Here is a 13,864-nt window from a genome sequence, read left to right as displayed (position 1 = left end):
ATTACCCAGAATGCCTTCCATGCGACTATTGTTTCCGGTCCTGCGCCTTCTCTGGAGCGGATTGGAACCCGGAGTCAGGATTCAATAAATGAGTAGTCTTCACAGTAAAGGTAAACTGTTTTAACACTTATGTGAGTCGTTTTTTAACATTACAGCAACGCACGTCCGTAGAAGATGTGCAGCTCATTGAAATGGGCCACGCCGAATTTCCCTGGGTGTCTTTTAGCCCCGGGGTATTGACATTGAAGTGTACAGGCTCCGGTTGCCGTTTGCGTGTCCATTCCATCCGCCATGCCGATTGTTCTTTGTTACATACAGGGGAGCACTGAGCCCTCCGAGATCGGAGTTAAAACCCGGCAAGAGAGGGAATCCACCGAAATCCTGGATCTCATGCTGCCATGGATTGCATACATTATACTTTCTCTTGATTATGCCGCTCTGCTGTGTTTTCGTGAATGGTGGATGCCGCTGTCATGTTGTTCACTGTGGTTACCAAAAAGGTTCTGCACTACAAGGATAATGCCATTGATATTGTCCCACATTAAATGAATTCCTTGCTCAGAAGAACACACATTGCACACGTGAACACTGTTACAACTAATAATTTGTTTAAAATGAGTTGACGTTTGTGTATAAATAATTGTTAAATACATATTGAATCTTAGCTCGTATTCTTGCGTCTCTGTTACTCATTGCAATGAACCTTATTCTTGATTTTCAGGATTGCCATGATGACTGACCAGGCACCGGATGAATTCATCTGTGAGTATATTTTAAACTGATGGCTATGACAGGGAGAGGGAGCCTATTTACATGTCGTCCTCAATGTCTTGTGGTGTTTTTGCCCAGGGTGCGAGGACTGTAGTCAGTACCATGACTCTGAGTGTCCAGAGCTGGGCCCGTTGGTGACCGTGGAGGACTCGTTTGTCCTTAGTCGGGCCAGGTGAGCCACTATCACACACACACACACACACACACACACACACACACTACTAGGATATTGACAATTGTTTTATCCCTCAGGGATGTTATGGTTGTGTTGTTATGAACAATGTATCTTGCTTTTCAATTTTCATCCCTAAAACCTATTTTTGGTTGACTGAAGTTATTCCATGGTTATAAAGAAATGTTATTATGTAAATATTTGTATGAACCTCAATTGGAAAGACAAATGTATCATAGGAAAGGAACTGTCTTATCAAGTCTGGATGTTGTTATAAAGCTGTCAGTTTACTGGATGGGACAGGAAGTAATGCTGCCTTACAGGAAGTTTTTATTTTTTTAGCTATCCATTTTCCAGTCAGGGAGACGATGACATTAGTAGAATAAAACTGCAGTTCCGCTGCTGGTTGTTCTCAACATTTTGGGAGTTGTAGTTTGGCTTCCTTCTGGTCCATCACAAGGTAAACAGGAGTATGCTGCTTTTTTCCATTATAAAAGGTCTTCACTGCCAAGCAGTCTGGAGATCAGAGAGGTGTCCGTCGGCGTGGAGGGGGTGTTCGTACTGCGACAGCTGGTCAAGAGGACACGGTTTGGGCCGTTCGAGGCCAAGAGGGCGCCCCACTTGGAGAGAGATGGGCCCTTCCCTCTGAAGGTGCGGACATGACATGACAGAAGCAGATTCCTTGACTCTGTCCTTTACTGCTCATGAGAAATGTAATTAATTGAACAGCACGGAAATGCATTTGTGCATTTGGCAATCTGCCAAGGTAAGAGGTACCAATTATTTAAAATAAGTTAAAAAAAACACAAATGTTAAATATTACACACATGTTCAGGTTTAATACAATTTTTGTTTAGTTAACCCTAAATCAACCTGGAATGTATAGATATGGTATTGGAATATGGGTTATATATTGAAATGGGTTTTTGGCATGTATAAGCAAGCATATCTTGACTGTATATCAGTATTGTTCAATGCTCCCTGTGATCTTTGGATAAAAATATTTTCTGTGCTTCAGAAGTTTGGATTTAATTTCAGCAGATGTGTTTTAAGTCAGATGAGTCTACCCGAGATGTCTGCTACACAGCCGTCCACCTCAGCCAAAGTCTTCATTACAAACCAGTAACTTTAGACAACAATGTGTCAGAGGTGGAGTGAAGATTCTCACCGGCTCTGGTGTGTTTGTGGGATCAGATCTTCCAGAGGGACGGGGCCGTGGTGTGTCTTGACTCGTCCAGCGAGGAGGACTGTAACTGGATGATGCTGGTGAGGCCGGCCGGTGACCATGCCCACCAGAACCTGAGCGCCTACCAGCAGGACGATGACGTGTACTTCAACACCTCCCAGGTAGCAAGCCCCAATTTCTCTCCATATGTTGGCTTTTAAATTACTTTATTTCCCTTTTTAATTACTTTATTTCCTTTTTCATTTGTATAGTCCACATTGGGTTTGTAGTCACCAATTAATATAATAAAATATTTAACTCTTCTTATAAGAGTGGTGCACTTTTAACCCTGGTAATCAGAATCAGAACATGGTTGGTTAAAACACCCTCTTAACACACATCAGTATGGTCCAGTCTGGTGGGTTTCCCTGCGTCAACCCGCCGTGTGTTTTGTGGCCCCTGCAGGACGTGCTGCCGGGGACCGAGCTTCGGGTTTGGTACGGGGCCTTCTATGCCAAGAAGCTGGACAAGCCGATGCTCCGGCCCCCCATGCTGCCGACACCAGCAGGTCAGCAGGGGGAGCTAGAGAGCAGCCAAGGGATGGCCCTGTCTCACTCAATATGGCTGAATAAATCGTATATAAAGCTTTACATCTGTGACGAAAAAAAGTCACAATGCACTTTAATTGAAGATACTGGCTGTTTGTTTGAAATCCATTATAACTGGGAGCAATGTGCCATGTCATATTTTTTTCTAAAAACAATTCCTACCTTACTATCATGATATTTAGGTATAGCTTTAGTAATTTGTATTACACATACACATTTTCATTAATTAATCTTGACAAAAAACATAGCAACCCTGTGAGGGTTGGCTCCATGCAGCTGGGGTCATTCACAATAAGTCTAATGGCTACTGAAATCACAGGTCTCTTTCTCGGTCCATCAAATAGATGTGATTCCATCAGCCAAGGCAGAAACCCTAATGGATGCCGTATCCCCCACAATGGCCGGCGGTGATGAAAACATGAGCGCAGGTGAGTTTCCTCTCTCCATAATGTCTCACCAATCGTCAACCCATCAAGTTAATTTATAGCGATTATTTTATTCTAAGTATTTTATTGAGTTGAACAGATATATTGTGGAATATCAACTGTGGAGGTATTATAGAAAACATGTTATCTGTTTCAAATGTGTTGATGTATTGTTTAATATAGAAAATATTATTGTACGTATAATACTGTCAATGTAAATACAAATAAGGTCCTATCTTCATCTTACTCTATTTTCTATCTTATATATTATAGTGATGCTTCATACATACTTATGAATACATAGATATTACATTTTCTATAGGCTGTTATGACAAAAGATTAATAAACTAAAACTGGGAATGAATTAAGAAGCTGTCTTATCTATTTATCCACCCACCCATTATCAAACTGTACTTTGAAGACAGCAGTTGAAAGTTTATCACCTGGGAAACTGCATTTGAAAAAATGAAATAAAACACCTCCCAAATAGAAAAGAATACCTCCAAATAGAAAGAGCTGAGAAACCCATCCTAACAGTGTTGTGTCTCCGGCCTCCCCCAGGCCAGCTGCTGAGTCAGCTCCCCGACGGGAAGGCGGTGGACCAGCTCCTGCCCCGCGAGGACGCCCTCATGGCGCTCAGCAGCACCGTGGAGGAGGAGGAGGCCCTGACCACCGCCACCACCACGGTGACCACGGCCACCCGCGTCCGCGTGGCCCCCAAGAGAGCCGGGGCCCGCGGGAGGAGGGGCCGGGGCCGCAGGGCGGGCACCGTGTCCTCCTCTTCCTCCTCCACCTCCTCTTCCTCCTCCACCGGCGCCCACAGCGGTAACCGATACCGTAGGTCTGCGCGCGTCTCCTCACAGGAATCCATCTTCAGTATTACATTTTGTTATATCTATAAAATTACATATTTGATTGTTGAACATCCACGCAGCCAAATCATGTATTTACCTTATGTACGCAATTTTATATGTTGGTTAGCAAGCACATACAGCCATTTAACATTAACGTAATATGAATACTGTGCTTGGCACTCCACGTTATCAAGAAAGCCATAACATAACACTTTGATGCGCCATGATCATGAGCCAAAGTCAGGAATGAGGTTCCTTTCCCCAAACAAATGCTTAAAAGCATAACAAGGAGCCAGACATAAGATAATCAAAGAACCATATCCCACATCCCCGGCCCTCTCCTCCCAGACGTGAAGCCCCTGATGGAGGCCGCGGCCCCCGAGGGCGTGGAGGCGGACCCGGAGAGCGGGGGCAGCCTGCCCACGGGCACGGGCGCGGGCAGCGTCCCCCTCCTCAAGAGACACAAGACCCGGGAGCACAAGCGTGTGTACCGCTGCAGCCTCTGCAGCAAGGTGTTCCAGAACAGCAGCAACCTCAACAGACACATCCGGTCCCACGGTAGGACCTAGCGCCGCCAAGTCCGCCCGCCCGCCTCCCATGGCGTCCTTATGATCCCATGGCAGACATTGCCCCGCCCCCCCCCCCCTCCCCCGCTCCCATTGGCTGTGGTTAAGTAAAGGGGTGGGGGTTGTGGGTGGTGCTGTCAGGTCCGTGGGTTCCTGTTAAAGTGGATTAAAAAGCATTTGTTAAAGATATAATCGTGATGATTTTGAATTACCCTCCAAAGCAAGTCTGTAAAAGGTTACAACTGGTGTTATCACAATGCTCATAATTATAATGACTTACGATGGTATCACTCTGTTGCCTAATACAGGTATATGTTGCAGTGAGATTGGATGAAACTATGTTCCTGTGAACTATATAGTTTGTAGAGCAGGACCCATTCTGCTGCCCTTCCCCAGGTGATAAACTCTACAAGTGTGACGAGTGCGACAAGCTGTTCAGCCGCAAGGAGAGCCTGAAGCAGCACATCTCGTACAAGCACAGCAAGAACATGGTAAGTGTGGCCCCCAGGGGCCCCCCGCCGCTCCTCAACACACACACACACACATTGCTGAAGTCCTTCATGAATTATCGTTGTGTCCCACAGCCGGACGTCGACTACAAGTACATCTGCAACATGTGTGACAAGTCCTTCCGCCTGGAGAACGCCTTGAAGTTTCACAACTGCAGAACAGGTCCTCGTCTTCAAAGTTTATTTAACGTCTTCTCTTTTAAGAGAACCATTTTATGTTGTTAACCCAACTGCATAACAGGTCATAAACTTCAATGTTTTCAAAATGTCTCTTTCAGGGCATTTCTTTTTATCAATAATTCTGAATTTTTATGTTCCATAGTTTTCATGTCAAGAATTAAATGTGGCATATCGATGCAGTAGCTCAGGTTGTAGAGCAGCCGGTTCGATACCCAGCTCAGCCAATCAGCCAATTGTCAAGGTGGTCCTGAGCAAGACCACTAACCCCAACTGCTCCCGATGAGTTGGAAACTAATTGTAAAACCTCTTGAGTGGCCACAGGTCGGAAGAGCTCTATATAACTGCAGTCAATTTAGAACCAGCGCGCCTGGACCCTGGTGTATATCAGTGTATTTTAACTGTGCAAACACTTCAACCCTCCTCCTCTTCCTCTCCCGCAGACGACAAAACGTTCCAGTGCGACATCTGCTCGCGCTTCTTCTCCACCAACAGCAACCTGTCCAAGCACAAGAAGAAGCACGGCGAGAAGCTGTACTCCTGCCAGATCTGCAACAAGATGTTCTACCGCAAGGACGTCATGCAGGAGCACCACCGGCGCCACGGCATGGGTCGGTCGCTGGTTTTTAACCCACAATGCAGTGTTTCCTCGAAGGGTCACGCTGCACATGTCGGTATAGACGATTAACCTCGAATAACGGCCTTTTAGTAGGGTAGAGAATTGTATCGGAACCAATGTGTTCTTTGAAGCTGAATGATGTACTATATTTACAACAGGAAGCAGTTTGACATGTAAACCAAAGGTTGCTAGTTCGGTCCCCGGCTCCTCCTAGATGAGTGTCGAGTTGTCTCCGAGCAAGACAACAAACCCTAACTGCTTCCGACGAGCTGGCTGTCGCAGTGAATGGTTGACTCGGCCGTGGGTGTGTGAATGTGTGTATGAATGGTTATAAGTAGCTTTGGATAAAAGCATCTGCTTGATGCCCTAAATGCAAATGTTATCATCAGTACATTTTTAAATCTCTCCATGAGCTGTGGCCACCATGTCTGTCCTCAAGATCCCCCCACAGAGTGACGGTTCAGTGCTACTGTTGTGGTTCAACCCCACCGTGCGTTCATCTCTCCTCTGGGGTGTGACCTCCTCCCTGTGTCTCTGCCCAGGCCCCAAGCACATGAAGAGAGAGGAGCTGGAGGTGAGCGGCGAGGAGGCCACCAAGTACAGGAAGGAGCCTTCGCCCTGTCCCGTCTGCGGCAAGGTGAGGAACGTACCGTATATCTGGCTGGCGGGTTTGACTTCCAGCCGTCAGGTCCTGGGTCCATTTCTCCCCCCATATCTGCAGCCCTGCTTGTAGGCGTTCTGGGGCAAGATATCTAACCTCTAGCTGCTCACCAATGCTAGGTATCTTTGTTCAAATTACAGGTGTTTTTAAGTTAAAACACTCACAACTTATTGACAACCAAGTCCCAAAATTTGTCCGATACAGAATATCGAATCAAAAGGCTCCCTTCTTTTGATAACAATATATAAAATGTATATTATTTGCACAAACCGTGTTTACCTACAGTCGTATGCAGACAACATTAAGCTAGGTTATAAGACAAACATGCATGCAAACATTGCTAAATATAACTGATTGAAAATAAATATTTTCATACAAATGCTCTAAAATATTCGTCCTTGTGTGTGTGTCTGTACGTATGTGTGTGTGTGTGTGTGTGCATGCATATACGTGTGTGTGTGTGTGTGTACATACATACATATGTGTGTGTGTGTGTGTATGTCTGTGTGTTCAGGTGTTCTCCTGCCGCAGCAACATGAACAAGCATCTGTTGACCCACGGAGATAAGAAGTACACCTGCGAGATCTGCGGCCGCAAGTTCTTCCGCGTGGACGTCCTCAGAGACCACATCCACGTTCACTTCAAGGTGAGCCGCGGGGTCCCCCCTGGGGCCCCCCACACTGAAAGGAGGCCCTTCAGTTCTCAGTTCACTTGATCTTATCCAATCATGAAGCTGGTCTTAAGGCAAATATCACGGCAATACATCAAACACATGTTCTGTTGGCGCCACTAGCTCAGGATGTAGAGCGGATAAGCTGGTAACCGCAAGGTTGCTAGTTTGATCCCTGGCTCCTCCTAGCGTGTCGAGGTGTCCCTGAGCAAAGCACCTAACCCTAACTGCTCCCGACGAGCTTGCTGTCGCCTTGCATGGTTGACTCCGCCGTCGGTGTGTGAATGTGTGCATGAATGGGTGAATGTCAGACAATATTGTAAAGCACTTTGGATAAAAGTGCTATATAAATTCAGTCCATTTTACCTCTTTTTTTTTTTACCATGTTCTCTTGTGGTAAAGTTCACAGCAATAAATCAAACATATGTAAGGTTATGACCAATATCACAGCAGTATGTCAAACACATATTCTCTTGTGACAAATATCACAGCAATATGTCAAACACATTTCCTCTCTAGACAAATATCCCAGCAGCGCCATGAAACATGTTAGTCTTGTCTCAAGTACCTTCACGTTACCTTGGTGCATTTCAGGTCTCAAAATATCGATATATCTGACTAAATTATTTAATAATTATTTCAAAGTTAATAATAATAACATGCTTTTGTAAGTCTATATGTTTTGTACTTGGGGGCAAGGCCACATGATTGAGAGGAACGGATTGGTAAAGGAGGATGAGACTGAATAACTAAAGGTATTTCTTTCAGGACATAGCATTGATGGACGAGCAGGAGAGACAGGGCTTCATCAAGAAGATTGGAATCTCCGCTGATGACAGCGACGACTCGGACGAAGACGAAGACGAGGATGAGCCAGAGCACCACAAATACAACTGCAAGAAGTGTCAAGTAAGGTTATACCTGACCCAAACGCCACCGGCTGCAGTGACTGTAATGGAAACTTTCAGGAATCCTGTTGAGCTTGTTATTTCGGTATGAATATGGGTCATATATGGGTCCTTCCTGTATGCATCCTAGAGCAGGATGTTGCAGGTATCCGAATTCACTGTACGGTGTGTGTGTGTGTGTGTGTGTGTGTGTGTGTGTCTCCGTGTGCCAGATGTCCTTCGCCAAGGGCCGGCACTACCTGAAGCACATCATGGAGCAGCATAAGGAACGCGGCTACGGCTGCGCCATCTGCAACCGGCGCTTCGCCCTGAAGGCCACGTACAACGCCCACCTGGTCATCCACCGCGAGCAGCTCCCCGACCCCGCCGTCCAGAAGTAAGAGCGGGGGCCCGAGGTCTGGGGCGGAGCCCTGGGGGGTCACTTGGAGGGGTGGGGTTACGACTGGGAAACGCTGTGGATGCGTTACTACCGGGAACAGGGGCTGATTGAGTTTCGTTATGGATCGCTGGATTAGGGCTTATTGCTCCTGGGAATCCTCCAGGCAATCAATGTATAATTACTATATTAAATATATAGATATTATGTAAATGGATATTACTAGACGTAGAAAAACTGAATGCTGATGAAGCTGTTTATTGTAGAGTAATAGCAAGGTATTTTTAATGATTGCAAAGGTGTTATATTAACAATATTACTGTGTATCTTAAAGGTACATTCATCCGTGTGAGATTTGTGGCCGGATATTTAACAGCATCGGAAACCTGGAGAGGCATAAGATCATCCACACAGGTGAACCCTAATCCATAAAATGATCCTATTTTACAATACCTATTACGAGTAAATCATTGGAAACGCATGACAGACAAAACTTTTTTTTATGTTCTCTGGTACAGTAATTACAGAGTTAATTCCAATTAATGTTGGTGTGTGTGGAATTAGATAAATGCACACCATATTTCATACATTCCAACAAATGGCATTCGTGCCACCACCACTCAGTGTATTTCCCTGTACCCTCTAATGCTAATGCTATGCTGCCAACATTCTGGGTGGTCTCAGGGGTGAAGAGTCACGCCTGCAACCAGTGCAGCAAGTCGTTCGCCAGGAAGGACATGCTGAAGGAACACCTCAGGGTCCACGACGACATCCGGGACTTCCTGTGTGCCGAGTGCGGAAAAGGTTTGGCTCACTGTCGGAGAACCTTGCCTAATTTTATCTTTATTTGAAATACATATATTTTTGTACCGTTCTTGTATATTTAACATTTTGCTGTTGTGAATCGCTTCATCTGGATGACATTTAAATTTCGCTGTACTATGCAATGACATGAAGATAATTCTATTCTAACACAAAAATGAGAGTTGAGTTACTATTTAGTTATTTAGTGGACTCCTTTACAGGGAGTTTTATTTTATTTTGAGATACCTGTCATTCAGGAGCGGGTAGGGGCTGGGCCTTTGCTTAAGGCTAGACGTGGGGATTGAACCCGGGACCCAGAAGCCACGCCAACTGTTGGTTTGCTTGTCCCCTCCCCCCCCCCCCCCCCCCCCCGTGTACAGGCATGAAGACGAAGCATGCGCTTCGTCACCACATGAAGCTCCACAAGGGCATCAAGGAGTACGAGTGTAAGGAGTGCAACCGCAAGTTCGCCCAGAAGGTGAACATGCTGAAGCACTACAAGAGACACACGGGTGAGTCAGGCCACTGTGTGTGTGTGTGTGTGTGTGTGTGTGTGTGTGTGTGTGAGACCGTCCATGCTCAAACGCATTGAAACAATGTTTCTGATATTTGTGTGTGTGTTCCCTCACAGGTATAAAGGACTTCATGTGTGAGCTCTGTGGGAAGACGTTCAGCGAGAGGACCACCCTGGAGACGCACAAACTCATCCACACAGGCAAGCATCCCCCTCACCATGCATGGTAGACTCACAATACACGCAGGGTTTGTTTCTGCAGGCTCTGTATCAGTCGATCAATGAGGAAAAAGTACATGCATCACAGCACACACACCTTGGTAACCCCTCCCCTCCAAAAAGGAGTCGATGGATGCGGAGGCTTGAAGTTCAATAGAATAGGCTTAAGATGTAAGAACTAGACTGAGTGAGGAAGCATTATTGATTATTTTATTATTAGTTTGTTTCCCTCCCCAAATGTTCATTACTGAAAATGTTCCTTATTATTACAAATTCTTTCCTTATTATTGATACAAATATTCCTTATTATTACCTCAGATGTTCCTTATTATTACCTCAAATGTTCTTCATTATTACCTCAAATGTTCCTTATTATTACCTCAAATGTTCTTCATTATTACCTCAAATGTTCTTCATTATTACCTCAAATGTTCCTTATTATTACCTCAAATGTTCCTTATTATTACCTCAAATGTTCCTTATTATTACCTCAAATGTTCCTTATTATTACCTCAGATGTTCTTCATTATTACCTCAAATGTTCCTTATTATTACCTCAAATGTTCCTTATTATTACCTCAAATGTTCCTTATTAATAACTCAAATATTCCTAATTATTCCAAACAAACGTTATTTATTATTATTATTATTATTATTATTTCCTCATTATTCCCACCCACGTGACCCTCCGCTGCCCCTCTCCGTCCCCAGTGGGCAAGACGTGGACGTGCGGCACGTGCGACAAGAAGTACCTGACGGAGTACATGCTGCAGAAGCACGTGCACCTGACCCACGAGAGGGTGGAGGCCCAGTCCTGCCACCTGTGTGGCACCAAGGTGTCCACGCGCGCCTCCATGAACCGCCACATACGCCGCAAGCACCCAGAGGTGAGGGGGACCCCCGTCAAGTCTGACCATGGAAAGCCTGTGTTAGGTCACAGTCATCGGCTTGAATATAAAATAAATTTTCTTTGTGTCCAGGTGGTTTTCGTAAGAATTGACGAGTTTGACGATCTTCAGGAACCTCCGACGATTGACGAGTCTGCGATCAGTATTGTGCAGGTTATTGCTTATTTTGTACTTTTAATACACAGGCCGTGACACAGAACACACAACAGGGTTCCAAAGCACTTTGTTGTCGTTGTTGTTTAGATTAACACAAGCTAACGCCTTCTGTAGCAACACTTCAGGGTTGGTCAGTCAGTATATTCTTTGGCAATTTCCGCCAGACCACATAGCGCCAAGGTGTCAAGGGGCTCATCCTAGCTAATGCCTGCAGTCTGAAAATAAACTCAGAGAGATTTACGGCTTCATTCCTCCAATTCTGTTTGCTTTCAATTACCCAGAAGGCCGTAGTTAACTTGCCCTACTGAGGGCTTTGATGAGAAACTAGTGCTTGAGTTCTGTATGAGTCATAAACCAACGATAGTGAAAGGTAGAATGGAAATTGGTTGCCAACACAGTTATACTGAGTCCAGGTGAACTCTGAATAAACCCTGAGCGTCTCGTACCCCACAGCCCACCCTGAGCCTGGACAAGGACGGCATGCCCCAGGAGCGGCCGGGCAGCACGTCCCGCCACGCCCGGAAGAAACAGAAGCGTGCTGCCGCCGAGCCGGAGCTCTCCTCGTCAGACGAGTACGGCGACTTCCCCGAACAGCGGCAGCACGACGGGCCCATCGCCGAGTTCACCTCCGCCCTGGGCGGAGACGAGCGGGAGACCAGCTCGGCGGTACAGAGCATCCAGCAGGTTAGCCCTCACCTGTTACAGCTCTTATATTCCTCTCTCCCACCAATCCTGTGTGAAGACGGCCGAGCTGAGGTCATGAAGCCGACTGAGGGAGGAGTATTCTCGGTGGAGGACCGAGTTGATTGGTGATCAGAGGGATCTGTGAAGCAAACCGCTTTGCATTAACCGCTAAGGGCGTTTTGAATTAATAAAGGAAATGACCACTGATTCGCTCTTAATCTGGTGCAGCTGTTTATCCGTGTGTCTTCACTCGCTGCGTTTCATTTTACCCTGGAGAACCTTTACATTCTGTGGCTTTAAGAAGGCCAAAAATGTATTTATTTTGGCATGGCATCTATGAAGGTTTCCTTATTACCCTTCACAGGTGGTGGTCCTGGCCGACCCCAGCGCCCCCGCCGTCTCCTCCTCCTCACCGAGCAACTCCGTGGCGCTGACCAACATCACGGTGACGCCCATCAGCACCCACGCGGCCGGCGCCCAGTTCACCAGCCTGCAGCCCGTGGCCGTCGGCCACCTGACCTCCGCCGGCGGGGACCGCCCCCTCACACTGGACAACTCCATCCTCACCGTCACCTTCGACGCCGTCAGCGGCTCGGCGGTGCTCCACAACCGCCCCGGGGAGCTGGGCTCGGAGGTGGCAGTGGTGGGGGGCGGGGGCGGCGTAGGGATCGGGGCGGGAGCCACGGGCGGCGCCGGCGCCGTCGCCCCACAGCCGGTGACGCACTTCATCAACCTCACCACCTTCGTCAATCCCATGGGCCACCAGATGGAGAGCCCCAGCCTGGCGTGGAGGCCCATGCCGGCGGTGGAGGCGACGGAGGGGAGTCAGGGGGACCCAGGGGGGGAGACGGGGCATGGGGAGAGCCAAGAGGCAGCCGGGGGCCAAGACACGGAGCAGGGCCAGGGCGGGGGAGTGGACCAACCTTCGGACCAGCAGCAGAGTGGATCGGGTCAGCAGATGTACAGCTACTGATGAAGAGCGAAGGGGGTGCCGGTCACCCCTCACATTCATTAGTATCAAGGTTTAGTCATTTTTTTCTTGTTATTTGTAATTACTTTTTATAGAAGTATGAACATGGTCACCCTGATGCCTGTCAAGCCCTATGGACGTTGGAAGAAGCTCATGAATGTTTGCCTTTTTTTATATTGTTTTGTTGAAGCTCTTAAATGTATGAACCTTTTTAAACTGAAGGGGGAAAAGACGCACGTTTGCAAGATGACTGAATCGGCTGCATGTAATATAATACTACTTTTGATTCACTCAACATGGTACCTTCATAGAAATAGAAACAGCTTTGCCTCCTGTTCCACTGTTTCTACAGAAAACAAAAAAAAAGTCTGATGGACAATTAGGATACAGAAGAAAGCCGTTAAGTTTGTATTTTCTATTTAGCGTGTGTATATATAATGTTTATTATCTAATCATTGGGAATTACTGTACTTGAAATCTTTGAAGTTATTTTGCATTGATTATTTTTCAAGAAATCTCACCCAAAAATATTTTGCATTTCTTTTTTTTTTCTTTTTTTTTCAGAACACTTTCTTGAAATAGGTAGTACTAAATTATGGAACTAAATCTGTGCCATCGGATTTTGAAAATAAAAAGCCATTGAATACTAAGCACTGAATATGTATGCATTGAAATAACGTGTCTGGATTTTTTGCCTCTGAATTTAACTTTAAATTATCAATAAATGATTTTCAGTTTCATTTTTCAATGTTAAAAAATTCAAAATCAAATATTCAACGTTAAAAAATTCAACTTAAATATTTTCAACGTCGCCAAATTCCACATGCCAAAGTCAGCTGCAAAATTCAATGTATGAAATTCAGCGTTAACATCGAGGGACCCAAGGAAGAGCAATCGATTCTAGATGCTAGATTGCGGTCAAGCAAGGAGAGCGAGCGGGTGTTACACAGAATTCTGCGACCCACCGAATAGTGTGACCCCAGGGTTGTTAGGGTTGTTGCATATTTCCTGCAATATGCACGAGTTTGAAGCATAGCAGTCATGAAGTCGTTCACGTGCGGAAACATGCACGAGCTTAAAACGTAACGTTTGTATCGTCATTGATCACTCGGATTGGGGGGATATTCG

General features: G+C 46.0%; 1 protein-coding gene across 2 annotated transcripts; it reads left to right on the top strand.

The window, feature by feature from the left end:
• Window positions 1–61: 61 nt before the first annotated feature.
• prdm15 (PR domain containing 15) lies at window positions 62–13,327 on the top strand. Of its 2 annotated transcripts, XM_079737562.1 has the most exons (24): window positions 62–110; window positions 722–762; window positions 850–943; window positions 1,441–1,594; window positions 2,138–2,290; window positions 2,574–2,676; window positions 3,061–3,144; window positions 3,703–3,978; window positions 4,344–4,553; window positions 4,958–5,052; window positions 5,146–5,233; window positions 5,691–5,858; window positions 6,409–6,503; window positions 7,042–7,173; window positions 7,966–8,106; window positions 8,318–8,481; window positions 8,816–8,895; window positions 9,166–9,285; window positions 9,666–9,797; window positions 9,917–10,000; window positions 10,730–10,905; window positions 10,999–11,079; window positions 11,536–11,766; window positions 12,131–13,327. In XM_079737562.1, exons 2-24 carry the CDS (start codon window positions 729–731, stop codon window positions 12,737–12,739), a joined length of 3,504 nt encoding a protein of 1,167 aa, XP_079593688.1. In that variant the 5' UTR covers window positions 62–110; window positions 722–728; the 3' UTR covers window positions 12,740–13,327. The 2 variants fall into 2 exon arrangements, with proteins under 2 accessions (XP_079593688.1, XP_079593689.1); XM_079737563.1 differs by lacking the exon at window positions 62–110 and having other exon boundaries at window positions 510–762.
• Window positions 13,328–13,864: the final 537 nt, after the last annotated feature.

Source organism: Pollachius pollachius (genome assembly GCF_949987615.1).
Source record: "Pollachius pollachius genome assembly, chromosome: 6".
Taxonomy (NCBI): domain Eukaryota; kingdom Metazoa; phylum Chordata; class Actinopteri; order Gadiformes; family Gadidae; genus Pollachius; species Pollachius pollachius.
The sequence above is the reverse complement of the archived record's forward strand: the minus strand, read 5'-3'. Positions and strand labels throughout refer to the sequence as shown.